General features: G+C 41.6%; 1 protein-coding gene across 1 annotated transcript; it reads left to right on the forward strand.

The window, feature by feature from the left end:
• The first annotated feature begins 1,529 nt into the window (after positions 1-1,529).
• On the forward strand, positions 1,530-19,179 carry LOC129374514 (signal transducer and activator of transcription 4-like). The gene is given in 25 exon segments (XM_055052972.1): positions 1,530-1,704; positions 4,650-4,785; positions 9,367-9,465; positions 10,282-10,374; positions 10,447-10,525; positions 10,595-10,680; positions 10,761-10,912; positions 11,751-11,800; positions 11,803-11,915; positions 12,020-12,111; positions 12,191-12,250; positions 12,340-12,360; positions 12,911-13,004; positions 13,079-13,123; positions 13,820-13,903; positions 13,972-14,070; positions 14,263-14,395; positions 14,967-15,019; positions 15,224-15,318; positions 16,085-16,221; positions 16,779-16,926; positions 16,928-16,968; positions 17,299-17,344; positions 18,072-18,177; positions 18,980-19,179. Coding segments are annotated over 25 exon segments (2,214 nt in total). The 5' UTR covers positions 1,530-1,576; the 3' UTR covers positions 19,004-19,179.
• The last annotated feature ends 278 nt before the right edge of the window (positions 19,180-19,457 follow it).

Consider the following 19,457-nt stretch of genomic DNA (forward strand, 5'->3'; position numbering starts at 1 on the left):
GTCATATCCGCCCGGTGTCTCTCCGTAAAGCTTTTGGTTGGACCCTACTGCCACCTGGCGAGCGCAAACGGCACTGCAGATTAAATGTTTTGAACGTAATCGACTCGGCTATGTTGGGACGGTCATGTTCTGGCATCATGGGATGAAAAGAAGCAAAATAATCAGCGTCTGTTGGGGGAAGAAGACTCGGACTTCCTTTCATTCACCATGTGACTCATCGAGATTTCTTAATAAAAGGCTGAGCGTTATTCTTAGCTGTTTATCTCAAACAGCTCATTTTGTTATTTTTACTACAACTATCCACATGTTATTGCCGTATTGTTTCACTCTGTATGAACTGTCCCATACAGATGCTTGAAATAGTTTAATGAGTCTCTGAACGGACAGCAGACCAGATGAAAGTCCTTACTGTCTGTCAGACCTGCGATCAACCCCTTTCTCCGCTAGGGGGCACCAGATCTCAGTGTAAATTATTAAGCGGCTTTCAAAAGCAAGTAAATAAATCAGCAAAATTTACTGTTTTCCTTTCAAAGCATTTTAAAGATACCATCTCTGTTGAGGAATAAATGATGACACCCTCAAAGTTATAATGGCATCAATTACACATGGCGCGTGTTTCCTGTTAAGCTCTAACATTTAGTTTGTTCTGACTGTCAAAACTTATCAACATTATAATTCATTATGACTGATATGAAACCAACTCCTCAGGTCAACTCTCACCTTCTGTCACACATCATGTTGGTTTAGTCCCAGTATTAATCTGTGACTCATTGTGTGATGTCTAATTTATTAAAATGCAGAGCAAATCGAGACAACAGCAGTCCCACAGCATGACTCCTCCAGGAAATATCTGCCTTGTTCAAGCTAGCTAAATATTTAGCTCCAAACTGAACATTTAGCAAGCAAAAAGTTTACTTTAATCTAAATATTTAGTTATTGAGTTAAGTTATTTGGGTGCTAAATATTTAACAGCAGACTAAATATTAATTAGTCAGCAACTTATTCTGAACCTTAGATAATCAAGATAATTAGCTAAATATTTAGATCTGAAACTTCATTATCTAGCAAATGAGTTAGAACAAATATATATTTAGTTAGTGGGCTTCATATTTAGTTTCAAGATAGCTATTTAATTAGAAAGCTAAATATGTAATTAGTAAGTAAATATTTAGTTAATGAAGTAACTATTTAATTTGGAGCTAAATGTAAACACAATGAAACAGTAATTAATGGCACTTTGGGAGCTCCATAGACTCTGATTTCCTGTGATTTGGTTGAAGTTTCTGGTTTTATTGCTCTGCTGGGCTGTTTTTCTGTGGGAGTGGAACAGCGGGGGGTGAAACCTGCGGGCCAACGCGTGGCGGGGGATGGGCCGGCTTCCTGCTGAGCGACAGCAGTCAGAGGTTCTCTTCCTGGACGCAGCGCACTGTAAAACTGAAACCTCTGACAGAAGCAGGCGCACATGCTGGCAGGGACAGACGAGGAAACAGCGCTCTGACACCCAGGATCATCTGAAGAGAGCAGCAGAGCCAGCTTTCTGAAGGACCGTGACCTCTGACCCTGAGCCAGAAGCAGAATGAGCCAGTGGAAGCAGGTCCAGCAGCTGGAGATGAGGCTCCTGGAGCAGGTGGACTACCTGTACGATGACAACTTCCCCATGGACATCCGGCAGGGCCTGGCCGGCTGGATCGAGTCCCAGGACTGGTGAGTCCGACTCGGGTCGGTTCTGCTGCATCGACTGCAGCCCTGAACATGGCAGCGTGTCGGCTTGACATGTAAAGAAACGGATCAAATTAACTGGATTAAAAGTCTCACAAGTTTGAGAATAATTCAACTTTTTACAGTAAATATAAAATCATCTGCAGAGGATTTGGATTTAAGAACCAATTTCTGCTGAATATTTAACGATCTTCCTCAGAGATGAAATTCCTGTAACCTCCTGTGATTCCTGCTTGTAATCGTGTCATTAACTGGAATTGAGCCAAGTTTAAATTCCTGCTGTTAGATCCTCCAGAAACAGGAACATTTACAGTAAAACATTTCCTTCTGTCGTTTGACCTGTGGTCAGGTTTAATAAAACATTCATGATCCTCCTGAGTGAAAAGACCCTTCAGATTCAAACTATTTATGAATTGTTTGAAACTCCAACAGGAAATCTATTAAATCACATTTTCTATTCACAATATTCTGACAAAACAGCAGATTCAACAAAAACAGATTCTTTCTGTTTCTTTGTTCAATATTAAAGATCAAGAAAATAAAAACAGAAATTTTAAAAATGAATCTTTGTCCCCATTTACAGTTTGTTTAATGGGGTCAGAAAATGATCAGCTGTTGAACCAAAACAAAGAAAAATCATGAAAAGTCTGAAGAAAAACTTGACAAATAATAATGAAATCTGTGTTTTGTGTTTTTCAAAAAGAAAAAAACAAAATGAGATAAGAAACAAAACCAATAACTATATTATTACAAATGACTTTTACTTAATCTGAAACTAAATCAAACTTTGATATTTTAAGAGCCTTGTGATAATTAATGTAGTTTTTCTAAAAGTAACCACAGTTTGATGAAATTTCAGTTTGTTTCGGTTTTTATGAATATTTTTACTGTCATATAAAATATGATCATATATTTACTTTCTCTCTCCTCAAAATGGCTTCAGCAGGAAAACAAATACAAGACATAAGATCTCAGGCGTTAACAAAACTCATCACTAAACTGAACTGTTCACTAAACTGAGCCGTTCAATAAACTGAGCTGTTCACTAAACTGAACTGTTCAATAAACTGAGCTGTTCACTAAACTGAACCGTTCACTAAACTGAACTGTTCACTAAACTGAACTGTTCACTAAACTGAGCCGTTCAATAAACTGAGCTGTTCACTAAACTGAACTGTTCAATAAACTGAACCGTTCACTAAACTGAACTGTTCACTAAACTGAGCCGTTCAATAAACTGAACCGTTCACTAAACTGAACCGTTCACTAAACTGAACTGTTCACTAAACTGAACTGTTCACTAAACTGAACCGTTCACTAAACTGAACTGTTCAATAAACTGAACCGTTCACTAAACTGAACTGTTCACTAAACTGAACTGTTCACTGAAGCCGTCTTGCTGACGGATCTCGGGTTCTCATGCTGAGTTCAGTTCCTGCCTTCAGGCCTTCGGCTCAGACTCTGGTTAAAAAGAAACAGAATCAGATTCAGCAACAGTTAGAGATGCAGAACGATTTCACACTGAACTCATTCAACTAATTGACAATATCTGGCCAAATCTTCCATGACAAATACGGCAGCCATCTTGAATCATCAAAACTGATCAGTAATATGATTTCTGTGTCCATTACTTGACACCAGAAGCATTAATCTGAAATAAATACTTAAAGTTTTAGTGCAGGAAGGAATTTTCCTTGACATCCATCTTTAAAATTACATCTTGAATATTTCAGCAACTAGCGTTTTGTTTTTGCTTTGTTTTTATTCTTTTTGTAACACAACCACCAGGAACATCTGCTCTCAAGTTTCTGTATTTGAAAGATTTTGCTGAAATATTGAGTTATCTATTCTCCTTTTATAAACCCGACAGTCATCAGCATAGAAGTGGAATTAAGAGGCAACAAAGAATCAGTGGCCCAAACACTGAGCCCTGTGGGATCCCAGCCGGCACAGAAACGTTTGCTCTAAATAACCAGACATCATGTAGAGACTGAAGGAAACATCCAGGACCAGATAAAATCTCTCAACGCCTTCTGCAGAATCTTTATGACCCGATGAAACCATCGGTTTCGGGTCACAGTTTCATAAAAACGCAGCGTTCCCACAGAGGAACACGGTGGTGGGATGAGCATGCTGTGGAGGTTATCAAGATGAAGAGGCTATGAAAAGTTACCAATAAGTAGATTTTAGAACAAATTTGTATTCAGATCAAATCAAAAACTGAAATTCACTCAAACAGCGAAACAAAAATAAACAAATTAATTCACCAAGAAAAGCAGCAAAATAACAAATTCAATCAGTAAATTATGGTTAAAACGTCTCAACTCATCTGAGGCCTGCTCCCCCCAGAGAGGTCAAAGTTCACTCAGGTGAGACTGTTCTGCCCTTCACCTGAGCAGGTGACTGAAAATATTATTACATCATCACATAAAGACGTAAACAAAGATTCAGTTAGAAACAAAGAAACGCCTCCAAAAAACAAACAATAATGAAAAAGTTTGAAATATGAATCAAAGCCGCTGAAATAACTTTAAAATATTTTGATGTAAACAATCATCAAACCGTTCTGACAGGATTAGTTTCTTAAACTTTTTATTTTCTGACATATTTCTTTAACTGCCAGAGAAACAAATTCAGCAGAACCTGATTAGAACCCAAACTATTCTCATTTCAACGAGATAAAATGATTTATTCTCCTTTAGACCAGAAGAAATCAGCATTTAAATAAACATCAAATCACTAAAACAGCAACTTTTGTCCACGAAAAAGTTTGGTGGCCGCTGCACATTTTGAAAAAGTTTGTATATATTTACTCAAACTTTGATGCAAAGTTCATTTTTATACAAGCGGACTTAAAATATGGCGTTTCTGAGACCCCAGATGAATCTGCGACCAGCGGCTGAATCTCGCTGCTCTTCCTGTGGTTTCAGGGATTCTGCGGTCAACGACGAGTCCATGGCTTCGGTTCTGTTCACCAACCTGCAGACGCAGCTGGAAAAGGTCCGATCGCAGGAGCAGAACTTCCTGCAAAGACACAACATGAAAATCATTCAGCAGCAGCTGCAGGTAACCCAGGTTACAACTCCGGCTTTGTTTCTGGTTTTACATTAAAAGATGACCTTTCACCTCAAACCTCAGGAATTCAGTTACCTGGTTTCCAGGAGCTTCACGTTTCTTTCTCCTTCCTGTTTCTGAGTTTTCCTGTTGTTAAGATCATCATGCTCTGCAGCATGTTGTCTGATTCATGACCACAGGAAGAATAAAACCTAGAATCTCATCCTGAGAGAAACTAAATTCAGCTTCAACTGCAGAGCAGACGACGCCCAGGCATCAGATCACTTCACTCACAGAGAAACAAAAAGCAACTCAGTGGAAATTGACATTTTTAAAATACATTTTCCACCAACTGGAGATTCTCAGCATTGATGCTGGATCCGTCTAAACGGACCAGAATCTCCGATTCTGAAGGTAAACAGAGAGCTAGCCGTTTATTAGCGCAGCAAAGTATGGAAAGGCAACAGGGACAGAAAAGGAGCTAGCGGCTACCAGTGCTAGCTAACAGGTCTAATGCTAAAATACCAATCATAAACATTAGCTCAGCTAATGCTAATGGATGTTAGCGAGGAAGCTAACACTAAAACACTAAACCAACATAGTAATTAGTGGAAGCTAACAATACCAATTAATGAAGCTAATGCTAAATCTCTAAATAACCATAATTAGGGGAGGCTAATGCTAAAGCTTTATAGCACTAATTTTGTTTTCAAAGTTAAAACCTCTGAATCACTGAGTGAAAACTTAGCGCCGCTATTAGCAGATTAGCGGCAGCGTGTTCAGTGGAAGAAGCTCTGAAACGGATTCAGTTTTAGTTTTTTACTGATATTTAGAAAGATGAGCTGCTGGAAGCGTTAAATCATTTCTACAGATTTCCAGTAAAGAATTCTGCCTGGATTTACGGTAATCTATCTTCACTGACAGGAAAAGGTTTTTCGGTACTTTCATGAGCATCACCATGAAACGTTTACTCATCCGTACAGAAAGCAGTTCATTCCTCCTGAAACGGTTCTGGCATCAGAACCAGGTCAGCGGCTCAGCGCCGAGCCGACCTGCAGTTAGCAGAAGCAGCAGGACGCAGTTTGCTGCACAGACTGTGGGACAGAAAAGGAAGTAAAATCTAGTTCATGTTTGCTTGAAATGAGCTTTAAATGTGTGGCTGCAGGCCTTCACGCTGCTCCACTGGACTTCAGAGCAGGTTTAATCTGAGGAGTCCTGCAGGACGTTTGGTTGAGGAAACATCAGAAACATGAGCGCATGTGTTTTGTTCTTGAAAAGTTCTTCACCTTTGCAGAACCGGGCCGTGGCGCCTCGCGGCTTCCTGTCAGCTCGATGTTTGTGTCAAAGCGAACATGTTGCAGAGGAAGCAGATACTCCTGAGCTCTGTGGCGTTGGTGGTTTTCTGCTGCTGTTGTGTTTCTGTAGATTTGAAGCAGCACAACAAGGACCAAAACTGAGACTTTTTGCTTTTCGTTTGATTGGTTTTGAAAGGATGGTCGATGTTTTTGCTGGGAGTTTGTTTTTCGGCAGGGTTATGGTTAGAGGTTAGGGGTTAGGGGTTAGGGGTTAGGGTTAGGCGTTAGTTAGAGGTAAAGCCAGAAGCGAACAGAGAGCCTTCATTTGATGCTGGAAGCAAAAACGTTCCCGGCTGCTCTGGTGGAGGTGATCCGATGACATTTGATTTTCCGCTGGTGATGAAAGCTTCGTCACGCCTGTGGGTGAATTTTCCGCAGAGAAAAGTTCTGGTTTTTCTGAATGGGCCGGCCGGCGCCTCGCTCTGGGCGTAAATGTCAAGCAGAAGCTCATCGTGGTAAAAATACAGCTGTGGGAAAGTTTGTGGTGGCAAAATTTCCTCAAGCCTAATTTGTAAATGTTCATGTCGTTGATTTTTGTCGCTGGAGAATCGAAACAGTTTGCAAAACTAGCAGCTTTGAGAGAACTTCAGAGTTTTGATGAAATTAGTTTGTAACTTTTCTTTTTAAATATATAATCTGACCTGAGAGTTCAGCTCTGGAGTGACCGCAAGACCAGCCAATCACAAGCAGATGTAACAATGGCAACGGTTTAATAAGGAGGAAACACCTGGACACCTGTGATGCTGGACCTGGACTTCCTTTGACTTCAGGCCCAATCATAAATGTTTCTATTAGCAGAAACAACAAAACCAAAGCAAGAAAACCACAATTATGTAAAGATTATAGCCAATAATGAAAGAAAAGCCAAACGGGATAAAGAGAATCGCTATTCCAACACCATATTGAGCTGATGCTGAGGAGATATTTCATTTTTTCTTAATGTATTGATAACATCAAATATAACAAAGATGAAACCTAAAAAGTCGACCAGGATGTTTCCAGACTAAACAACAAAACAAAAAGAACAAAAACAGCATTAAAGCTTTCAGGTGGTTTATCAGGTGATCTAGTTCTGCATCTGGTTGAGAAGAACAGGCAGCAGAGAAAACTGGGAAAAATGCTTTTGCTTTAAGAAAATGACATTTGTGAATGAAAAACATTTAGTAGCCTTTCAGATTTCTTCAGGGAAAAACCATGAAAGCTTCACAAAACACAAGAATACAAAGATGTTCAGTCGACTCGACGTCACAAAGTAAACACGTTTGATCAGTGATCACGGATCAAAGTCTGGTTTCCTGAGGGGGTAAATGAACTTCCTTCCTTTAGAGGAGCTAACATGCTACATGAACAGGTTTAGAGGAGCTAACATGCTACATGAAAAGGTTTAGAGGAGCTAATATGCTTCATGAACAAGTTTAGAGGAGCTAACATGCTACATGAACAAGTTTAGAGGAGCTAACATGCTACATGAACAGGTTTAGAGGAGCTAACATGCTACATGAACAGGTTTAGAGGAGCTAACATGCTACATGAACAGGTTTAGAGGAGCTAACATGCTACATGAACAGGTTTAGAGGAGCTAACATGCTACATGAACAGGTTTAGAGGAGCTAACATGCTACATGAAGGTTTAGAGGAGCTAACATGCTACATGAACAAGTTTAGAGGAGCTAACATGCTACATGAACAGGTTTAGAGGAGCTAACATGCTACATGAAAAGGTTTAGAGGAGCTAATATGCTACATGAACAAGTTTAGAGGAGCTAACATGCTACATGAACAAGTTTAGAGGAGCTAACATGCTACATGAACAGGTTTAGAGGAGCTAACATGCTACATGAACAGGTTTAGAGGAGCTAACATGCTACATGAAAAGGTTTAGAGGAGCTAATATGCTACATGAACAAGTTTAGAGGAGCTAACATGCTACATGAACAAGTTTAGAGGAGCTAACATGCTACATGAACAGGTTTAGAGGAGCTAACATGCTACATGAACAGGTTTAGAGGAGCGAACATGCTACATGAACAGGTTTAGAGGAGCGAACATGCTACATGAAAAGGTTTAGAGGAGCTAATATGCTTCATGAACAAGTTTAGAGGAGCTAACATGCTACATGAACAGGTTTAGAGGAGCTAACATGCTACATGAACAGGTTTAAAGGAGCTAACATGCTACATGAACAAGTTTAGAGGAGCTAATATGCTACATGAACAAGTTTAGAGGAGCTAACATGCTACATGAACAAGTTTAGAGGAGCTAACATGCTACATGAACAGGTTTAGAGGAGCTAACATGCTACATGAACAGGTTTAGAGGAGCAAACATGCTACATGAACAGGTTTAGAGGAGCGAACATGCTACATGAAAAGGTTTAGAGGAGCTAATATGCTTCATGAACAAGTTTAGAGGAGCTAACATGCTACATGAACAGGTTTAGAGGAGCTAACATGCTACATGAACAGGTTTAGAGGAGCTAACATGCTACATGAACAAGTTTAGAGGAGCTAACATGCTACATGAACAGGTTTAGAGGAGCTAACATGCTACATGAACAGGTTTAGAGGAGCTAACATGCTACATGAACAGGTTTAGAGGAGCGAACATGCTACATGAAAAGGTTTAGAGGAGCTAATATGCTACATGAACAAGTTTAGAGGAGCTAACATGCTACATGAACAAGTTTAGAGGAGCTAACATGCTACATGAACAGGTTTAGAGGAGCTAACATGCTACATGAACAGGTTTAGAGGAGCTAACATGCTACATGAAAAGGTTTAGAGGAGCTAATATGCTACATGAACAAGTTTAGAGGAGCTAACATGCTACATGAACAAGTTTAGAGGAGCTAACATGCTACATGAACAGGTTTAGAGGAGCTAAGTGCTAAACCAACACGTCGAGAAATAGACCAACATAATGAACGGGAGGTTTGAGTTTAATACTGTTGAGTTTTGCTAACTGTGGCTAATTTAGTCTAATAGGACTTCAGGCAGAAAGCAGGGGGACATCAGTTTACTGAACTATAGCAAAACATTGTGGGTAAAGAATGAACTCATCCATCATGGATAAGAAGTCTGTTTTGATTGTTGTTGCATAACAATATTCTGATTAACAGGAAACAGAACAATACTGAACCAGTTTATGTGAAAATGATTCAATAACTTCCTCATTTGGTTTTATTCAAAATGTTTTGCTCTGACCTGAAACACGTTGCTGTTTGTGAATGTGGCTCCAGAGGAAATACACAACCAACCCCACAGGAATGGCCAGAGTCATCTCCACCTGCCTGCGGGAGGAGCGGCGGATCCTGGCCACCACCTGCACACAGGAACAGGTTGGTGACAGAGCCTGGGGCCTCGGGGCCTGATGCTGCATTTACCTCTGATGCTGCGTTTACCTCTGATGCTGCGTTTATCTCTTATGCGGCATTTATCTCTGATGCTGCGTTTATCTCTGATGCTGCGTTTATCTCTGATGCTGCGTTTATCTCTGATGCTGCGTTTACCTCTGATGCTGCGTTTATCCCTGATGCTGCGTTTACCTCTGATGCTGCGTTTATCTCTGATGCTGCGTTTATCCCTGATGCTGCGTTTATCCCTGATGCTGCGTTTACCTCTGATGCTGCGTTTGTCTCTGATGCTGCGTTTATCTCTGATGCTGCGTTTATCTCTGATGCTGCGTTTGTCTCTGATGCTGCGTTTATCTCTGATGCTGCGTTTACCCCTGATGCTGCGTTTGTCTCTGATGAACTAACGACATGTGACCCTTCAAAATAAAATGTCTCTTCTTTCATCAAATTACTGCACACAAATATTTCAACACAAATGTTTGATAAATCCAAACAGGAGGAAAGTTTGATTTTTTAAATGTGATTCATAGACCTGCAGCTTTACTGAGGTTTTATTAAATACATCAGGGCCACAAAGGGGCTGGAATATTTACTGCAGCTGTGAAATGCAGATAGTCTTTGAAATTGCAATAATAATAACATTTTTTTCACAACCTCCTCAGATCAGTTTGGCTTCACAGAACATTGAATCACAATTACTTCACTCCTGTGTATTTATCTAATGTTTCTCAGCTTCCAGAGTTTAGGAGCAGAAAATGAAGGAATGTGAGTCGTTGATGCAGTTGCCGGATGTTTTTGCAGGGCGCGCTGGAGCAGTCGCTGCAGAACTCTGTGGCCTTTGAGAGACAGAAGAACATGGACAACCGAGTGAGCATCATCAGGAACAGCGTCCAGGTAGCCGAGCACACCTGCAGCGAAACAGGCTGGGAATATCAGCTCTGATAAAAACGAATCGTTTGTCTGCAGCTGATGGACCAGGCGGTGAAAAACATCGAGGACATGCAGGACGATTTCGATTTCTGCTACAAGACTCTTCAGTCACGAGGTGAGCGCCGCTCCCAGGATCTGGACGGCTGGAAGGAAACGCTGAATATTCACGTGTTTGATTTTCCAGAATCGGCAGACAGAACGTCAGAGATGATCAAACAGGGAATAACGCGACTGCAGGAAATGCTCAACAGGCTGGACTTTAAACGGAAGGTGAGCAGAGACACTAAACCTCAGCAGCTCCAACATTCACAGCTGAAACTCCTCGTTCTTCGTTCCTCCTCTGGTTTCAGGAGATCCTGTCAAAAATGGACGTGGTGATCAAAGAGATCGATGACCTTATGACCTCTCAGCTGCGACCGGAGCTGCAGGACTGGAAACGGCGGCAGCAGATCGCCGCCATCGGTGGGCCGCTGCTGACGGGGCTGGAGCAGCTGCAGAGCTGGTAAACAGCTGCAGCACAACAACATCACTTCATATTAGCATGAAATCATCATAATAACCTGCAAACTGAGCGCGGCGGGCGGAGCCGACATGTTTACACCTAACAGCTGATTTAATAACCAAATAAACACAAACCTCAGCACAAACATGTTTACTGCTTAGTTTTACATAAATGAATGGAAAATATCAGCAATGACATCATCTGAGAAAAATGATTACATCACAAAAATAAAGTCATTATAATATAAGTTGTAATAATATAACAAAAAATTGCAATAATGAGAATAAACTCCTAATACCACAATAGTCATAATGATGCAATAAAATGTAATAACTCAAGTCAAAAATTGTACGACAAAAAAGTCAAAATAATACCTGAATAATGTGATATTAGTAGAACGAAGAAGTAATTTTATAATTGCTGAAAGGGAAATAGAAAAAAAGTTTTTAATTTTCTTTCTTTCATACAACACGGTTTAGTTTAAGAATCTCCTTCAATTCACAGAAAACATGGAGAATATTAAATAAACCTGCGATATTCTCTCTATGCTAAGCTAGGCTATGTTAGCATGTTAGCATCCAGTCCAAGCATTTTATTAATCATATAAATATGAAGTGATAAATTTAATCTCAAAACAAAATGACTTAAAAACTAAATGTTGTGAATGTAACTCAGATATCAGCAACCAGAATAACATGCAGCTATGCTAGGTTAGCAATAGCAGGCATGATTAGCAGTTTTAGCTTCTATGTAAAGTAAAATGTGTGAGCCATGTTTCTATTGGTGAAACTGTAAAACGAGAATCAGCTCTGACCCTTTGACCTCCCTTTGACCTCAGGTTCACGCTGACGGCACAGAGCCTCTTCCAGATCAAACGGCAGCTGGACAAACTGGAGAACTGGTGGTGAAGGTGACGTATGAGAGCGACCCCATCCCGCTGCAGAAGCCTCAGATGGAGGAGCGAGTGAAATACCTGATCTACCACCTGATCAAGAGGTGAACCGTTTGGATCAGAACCAATTCACCATCAGCATCAGATCCGGCCCGTTGCAGGGAACACGGTCCGATGGGTCTTTAGTGAAGCTGAAAGGTCTGGTTTGGTTTCAGCTCCTTGTGGTGGAGAAGCAGCCCTGCATGCCCACACACCCACAGAAACCTCTGATCATCAAGACCGGAGTCCAGTTCACCACCAAAGTCCGGTACCTGAAGCCCAGCAGCCGCAGCGCTTCCTCTGCCGTCACAATGAAGTAAACTGCAAATCTCTTCTCCTCCTTTCAGACTTTTGGTCAAACTTCCTGAAGTGGATTATCAGCTAAAAGTGAAAACAACATTTGATAAGTATGGAAAGTTTTGGTGCTGCTGAGTGTTGACCTGCTGACCTGTGACCTGCTGACCTGAGGATAACCAGACTGTCGTTGTCTCTGCAGGGACCTTCCAGCCGGCAGAGTGTGAGTTTGTTTCTGCAGCAGAAACTCCCCTGAAAAACACCAAACATGAAGCCACACGTTCATGTCTTTAGTTTTAGAACAGCAACACAGCTGGTCAGTTTGCAGCAGAACATTATGACCACCATCATTCATGCTATTCATTAAATGCAGTCAGACTGCAGTGAGAATCAAGGTGCTGCAGTGGCCTAGTCAAAGTCCTGTTCTGGTTGAAAGGCTGGGATGAGATGTTCAGATGCAGAAACTCAAACTTTATTAAACTGAACCAAATTAGGAAATAATCAATCCAGGTTCCTCAAAAGGTTCTGTTGGGATTCTGATGAGGTCCATGACAAGCAGAAAAAAATGCAGAAATTTCTAAATTACTCAAAAAACTTCAAGACAAAGTTTTCAAATGCTCAAAATTTGCTAGAAAATAACATTTGGAGATTCATTTCAGAAATGTTCCAGAAGAAACTTCGGACATTTCTGGAGCTTTGCAAGTTTCTTGTAGAAAAGTTTTTTCTGTTTCGGCCGTGAATCTGAGTCGGACTCCGACCCGTTTGCTCCTCAGAAGCAGACAGTTCTTCATCCTCACCAACAACACGAAAGTGATGGACATCGAGGATTACTCCAACGGCTGCCTCTCCGTCGAGTTCAGACACCTGGTAGGAAACGTTCACTGCAGAGCAACCTGCGTTGCTGCAACGCTGCCTGAAAGCTGACTGAGTTTGTTTTACAGCAGCTGAAAGAGAAGAAGTACACCAACGGCACCAAGGGCAACGAGGTGACCGGACCTGAAACACATCCAGACATTCACAGGCCAAAATGGTCACTTTTAAACGAGCAGCAGCACAAAAACTACAAAGTCATAATAAGAAGGAAGTTTATCCAGTGATTAACCAGAAAATGGCAGCTAGAAACACAGAAAGCATCATAAAATAGACGGGACGCTGCCTGTAGCTGAACGGATCAGAACCATGTCCAGATGCTTGCAGAGCGGATCCACAAAGTTACCGGTTACTACAGTAAATAGAAATACATAAAATCTGAATCTATTTGGTCGAGTTTAGTAAATTAAGTAATAAACCAGACATTAAAGTGAAAGCCAGTTATCTGCAGAATGTAGCTTTATGAAATATATTTTTTAACACATTTGTTGAAACTACCTGACAGATTCGGCTCCTCTGCTCCTCCCAGCACTTACTAGAAACAACCAATCAGAGCCTGGGGGCGTGGTTTAGTGCTGTCAATAACTCTGCTACACTGCATCTCGCATAGCACGGTGTGATGCTAAGATAGTTAGCATCGTTGCTAACTGGTTTTCCTTTAACAGTATGTTGTTTCTCCACCGTTAGCAGCCAGTATACGAGGATGACTGACAGCGATTAGCCCCGCCTCCTGGCTCTGATTGGTTAAAGTGGAGGCCCCTGCAGGGCCTCAGTGTGGACTGGGTTGGATGCTGATGGCTGGTGTGTTTCAGGGCCTGCTCTCTGTGACAGAGGAACTTCACTCGCTGAGCTTCGAGGCCTGCTTCACCGTGCAGGGCCTCGCCGTCGACCTGGAGGTCAGAGGTCGTTTCCTTCGCCACGCGCCGGCTGCTGCTGTCGCTCATTTCTGCTCTCCTCTCCCCAGACATGTTCGCTGCCACTGGTGGTAATCTCCAACGTGAGCCAGCTGCCGGGCGGCTGGGCCTCCGTCATGTGGTACAACCTGCTGACCGACGAGCCGCGGGTGAAACCATTAGCCGCTCAAAACTTTAGCCATACACACTAACCAGCTAGTCAGCAGTTAGCTTTAGTCAAACTGAAGCTAACTATAAATCTGATGTTAAAATGTATTCAGAGATGTAAGTGTGGTGAATTTTATGCTAAGCCATAGCCGTAGCCCTCAGTTTGATTTTGCTGACTTGTGTTTTCCGTACAGAACCTGGGCTTCTTTGGGAACCCCCGCGCCAGCTGGACCCAGCTGTCTGAGGTTCTCAGCTGGCAGTTCTCCACCTTCGCCGGCCGCGGCCTCAACAAGGAGCAGCTGGACATGCTGGGCGAAAAGCTGCTGGGTACGCGCCTGGAGCGGCTAAAGCTACAGCAACACATCTGAGAACACATCAACCTGCAACAAAAACAACCAATCAGAGCGAGGAGGCAGGGTTTAGCGCTGCCAATCACCTCATGTACTCGTTGCTAAATGTGCTAATGGTGGAGGAACAACTTATCGTTACAGGAAAACTTGTCCACTGTCATCAGTCCTATGCTAACTAGATTTAGCATTCACAAACAGAGGATGATATACAGAGCTAAGTCCCGCCTCCTGGCTCTGATTGGTTATTTCTAGTTGGCGCTGGAAGAAAGAGGAAATCCTCAATTTTTTTCAGATTTTCTGTCTCATAACAAACGTCACAACATTGTGACAGCTTCAAATATTTAAAAAATATTTTTTTATAAAAGTTACAAAGATGGAGGATAACTCTCTGTCGCACCAAACAGCTTCTGCTCTGAGTTGGTTTCTCTGGTTTTACTTAACTCTATGCAGAGACATTTTAATAAATAATAAACTACGAAATATGAGAAAAGAAAAATATGAACAGATTATAATCTAGTGATATTTCTGCTGTTTTCTGTGTTCTGCAGGTCAGCAAGCCTCATGTGGGGATTACCAAGTATCCTGGTCCAAGTTTGCTAAGGTACTGACCTCAGTGTGACCTCAGACCGACCTCAGTGTGACCTCAGACCGACCTCAGACCGACCTCAGTGTGACCTCAGACCGACCTCAGTGTGACCTCAGACCGACCTCAGTGTGACCTCAGACCGACCTCAGTGTGACCTCAATGTGACCTCAGTGTGCTGTTCTTCCCTCTGTCGCTCCTTCTGCTCTCTGTCCTCCACAGGAGAACATTCCTGGAAAGCCGTTCAGTTTCTGGATGTGGCTGGATTCCATCCTGGAGCTCATCAAGAAGCACCTGCTGCCGGTCTGGAACGAGAAGTAAGACCCCGTCGCCTCCGTCAGCCTGGTGGATGTTACAGATATTTTCATAAAACGTTCTGCTCAGTTTCTGCTGAGCTGAAAAAAATCGGAAAAATTTGATTTTTAAATTCCGTCCTGAGTTTATTCTGTTCTTGTAAACATCTCAGCTCAGTCAGTTAAATCAGATGGAAAACATCGGAGAAAATCAGGTTTCAAGTCTTCTTACAGAATCCCACCTGGACTCATGTCTGGACTTTGACTAGACCATTCGACCCATGTTCTAAACTGTCCCATCATAAGTGAAGCTGGACCCTGCAGCTTCTAACAGGTTTACCTGTCAGGATTTAACTTTAACCTGACCTGCTTCCCACAGCATGATGCTGCCACTGCCATGTTTCTTGCTGTGTGTCCAGGAAAGTAAAAATCAGGACTCATTTCCTGGATTCTCTCCACTTTGTGCTGGTCAGTTACATAAATACAAAAGTTGAGGAAAAGTGAGGAACCTCGGTGGTGTAAAGCTTTATCAGATCGCTGTGATGTTTATGAAATCAGTTTCCTGTCTTCATTTTACAGCAGCAGCTTTTAAAGGCAGTTTAATCTGAGCTGAGGAACTGCAGCTTCCTGTAATCTCCCCAGATTATTTCTGCTTTGCTTCATTGTTCGGGCCGTACAGAGAAGTGGCGCAGAGCAAAACGCTCTGTAGCTTCACAGCTGGAACAATAGATTCTACAGAAAAACCCTGGAGGCAGAAGAAGAAGTGATGGAGGTGATTTTCTGTCTGCAGCTTCATCATGGGCTTTGTGAGCAAAGAGATGGAGCGCGCTCTGCTGAAGGACCGCCAGCCCGGAACCTTTCTGCTGCGCTTCAGCGAGAGTCACCTGGGAGGAATCACCTTCACCTGGGTGGAGCACAGCGACAGCGGTGGGTGGAGAGGGAAACGCACACACACACATAAACACAAGTGTCACACACACACATAAACACAAACACACAGTCACATAAACACAGTCTCTCTCATTCACACACACATATAAACATATAAACACAAACACACAGTCATACACACTCACACATAAATTTCAGTGTCAGCATCCAAACCTTTCTTCGTTTTCTTAGCTTCAGCAGTGGCTACCACTGCTAGCTAAACCATAAAGTACTAGTCATAGAAATTAGCTCTGCTAATGAACTACCAACTTGGTATTTAGTGAAAGCTAATGCTAAAGCTCTATATCAACATAGTAATTTGTAGAAGCTAATTGTTTTAGTAGTATAGTAATTAATAGAAGCTAACATTAGTTAATGTTAGCTTAACATTAGTTAATGTTAGAGCTAAGTTTGCTCAGAGTAGCTAATAAGCTGCTAGCGTCCAATGAAACGCCTGAGAAACTGAAGACGCTCAGTGATTTGTGGTTCCACTTTCTGATTATCTGCCAGTTTTCTTCTTCTCTTGTCTCATTAACTGTCGCTTTGTCCAATAGGGGACGTAAAGTTCAACTCCGTGGAGCCGTACACCAAGAACCGCCTGAGCGCGCTCCCATTCGCTGACATCATACGTGACTACAAGGTGATCTCAAATGGCGGCGTTCCGGAAAACCCGCTCAAGTTCCTGTATCCCGACATTCCCAAACGAGGCCTTCGGACGGCTCTACAACAGCCAGCCCAGCAAAGGCAAGACACTAGCACTGAGTTCATACATGTTTGCTTTGATTGGGGTTGGGTGGAGTACCTCTGAGTAGTCAGTGTTCTACCAGCCGGCTTGAGCAGTTTCACTTTGGAGGATTAGATTTCAGATAAATCAAGAAACAGATTCTTAGAATATGTAAACAAACAACCAGCATCATGGGACAACATTACTACAAGATAAACAACTTCATTAAATCAAACAAAATTAAGTTATTAGCTTATGCTAAATACAATGGTGTTATAGCCCATTAGCATTGATGTTTTCATGTCACCATGAATCTTCAGCTCTGACCTTTGACCTCTCTCTGTTCTCAGTCTATCCATATATCCCGTCAACTCTGATCCCCATCTCCGAGCTGCGGTGAGTCCTCCACAGAAAAGACTATAACTCTCATTAGCTGCATTAGCGGCTAGGCTACAGGCTACATGGTTTTAGCTGAAGCTCTCGCTCCATTTTCTCTCTCTAAATGTGTCAAACTCAAGGCCCGTGGGCCAAATCTGGCCCGCTGTAACTGTTTATGTGGCCCTTTGGATTCTAGATTAAACACTAAGTGTGCTTAAATATTATTTTATCAATCAAATCAATGTAGTTTTTATAGTTTACTCAGTCCCTCCAGTTTCTTGAGAATTAATCTGGAAATCCACAATAATTTGTGAATTGTTGCGCTAAAACATAATTGGGAGTTTATTGCAGATGTTTCTCAAAAATTGTCAAAACCTTAAATGAGAGCGAGTGATAAAAAGTCACATTTACATCATAAATAAGCGTAAATATTTCCAAATTAGTACCACAAACACTCATTTTTATTGCAAACATCCCAAAAAGAATCATGAAATTCTGGAGGGACTGAAAGATGATCATAATAATATTTAATTGTAAGGATTCATTGATATTTTAACAGTTTGTGAACAGGTTTTATCAACACCGGCCCTTTAAGAGCATTCATGATCTGGATCTGATCCAGAACCAAAATGAGTTTGACACCCCTGCTCTAAACGAACCCATGTTGGTGACGGTTTGAGGAGGAATCTTGATCTGATCCGGTTTGAGAGCTTTGCAGTGAAACGTCTCCCGTTCTGTGATCCAGATCAGAAGCTAGCTCCACGCCGCGCTCCTGCCCGTCTCCGGAGCCGCCCATGACGCCCGGAGAGTTCGACATGCTCAGTGAGCACCTGTGCTTCGACATCGACACCGTGAGTTTCCACGCGCCGCGTTCTCCAGGGGTTCATCCAGAGCAGAGGGGGCCCAGGGCGGCAGAGGCCACCGCATCGCCCCCCAGTGGCCATGTAGTCTTATCTTTACAGTTTTAAATTAATAGAGCTTCAGTGGAAGATTTATTCATTTGATTATTTTTATAATTTATTTTTCCAATATGTCAGAGTTAACATGTTTCCTCTTTATGTCCTAAAAACTGAAATAATAAAAACTTTAAAGAAGCTGATTATCAGCTAATAACTGATAATATCAATAGATAATAACCTCTGTGGTTCCTGTCAGGGTTTTAACCAAATCACAGCAGAGAAGCTTTTAAAAACATTTATTTATGTCAGAATTTGTCTTTGTTTTTAATTAACAATTAATTTTTACTCATTTAAAACTCATACATGGTGCATTACGGTAATTTAAAGTCTTAAAGGGGTGAAATGAATAGAAAATGAGAGGCGTGACCTTCAGAATGCACACATAAGAATTAGTCATATTGATTCATAACCTAAATAAATTAGTCGGAAGAAATAAATTCTTGAAAAGAAAAGAAATGTATATCCAGGATATGAATCTTTCTCCAAACTCAACATTATTATTATGAAAGATTTATTGTGGATATGGGACATTAATATTTTTATGGTTCTTCGTCTTGTTTTCTCCTATAAACTGTCCTGACAGGAAACCAAATTCTTATTTATGTTTTTTAATTGACATGTTCAGTGTTTCTGATGTGTTTTATGGTGTATTTTTATTTCTCTGAGAATAAGTTTGTTCTCTTTCTGTTTCCAGATGAGCTCTCCGTACTCAGAGTGAATCCTCAACGTTTCTCTTCAAAACTAAACATCATAAATATTTCATGTTGTTCGTTCATGTTTAAAGGAACCAAAACATCTTTAATGTTTTTATTTAATGTTGTTGTAATTTGAGGTCCAATATTACTGAAGTTCTCTGTAAAAAGTTTTTCTAAATAAATTTTCTCCTTAATATCAGCCTGTCATCTCAGCTCATTGGGCCCCCACAGGCCAGACACGCATAACACTGCCAGAGTTCCCGGTTCGGAGCTTTTATTTTGGAGAGGAAACCGGAGGTTGTGAGTCAGCGTGACTCTCTGTAAATGCGCTTCAGGGTTTCTGGGGAATCACGTGGTTCTCGCAGAGTCGTGAAAATGAGTCACGAGACTTGAGGCTGCAGTGATTGCGACTTCCGGTGGGATCAGAAAGAAATCCCCGTCCGCCGGAAGCTGGAGGTAAAGGTCCGAATGCAGTTT

The sequence above is a fragment of the Poeciliopsis prolifica genome, unplaced genomic scaffold (genome assembly GCF_027474105.1).
Source record: "Poeciliopsis prolifica strain line A6 unplaced genomic scaffold, Auburn_PproV2 SCAFFOLD036, whole genome shotgun sequence".
In the NCBI taxonomy this organism is placed as follows: domain Eukaryota; kingdom Metazoa; phylum Chordata; class Actinopteri; order Cyprinodontiformes; family Poeciliidae; genus Poeciliopsis; species Poeciliopsis prolifica.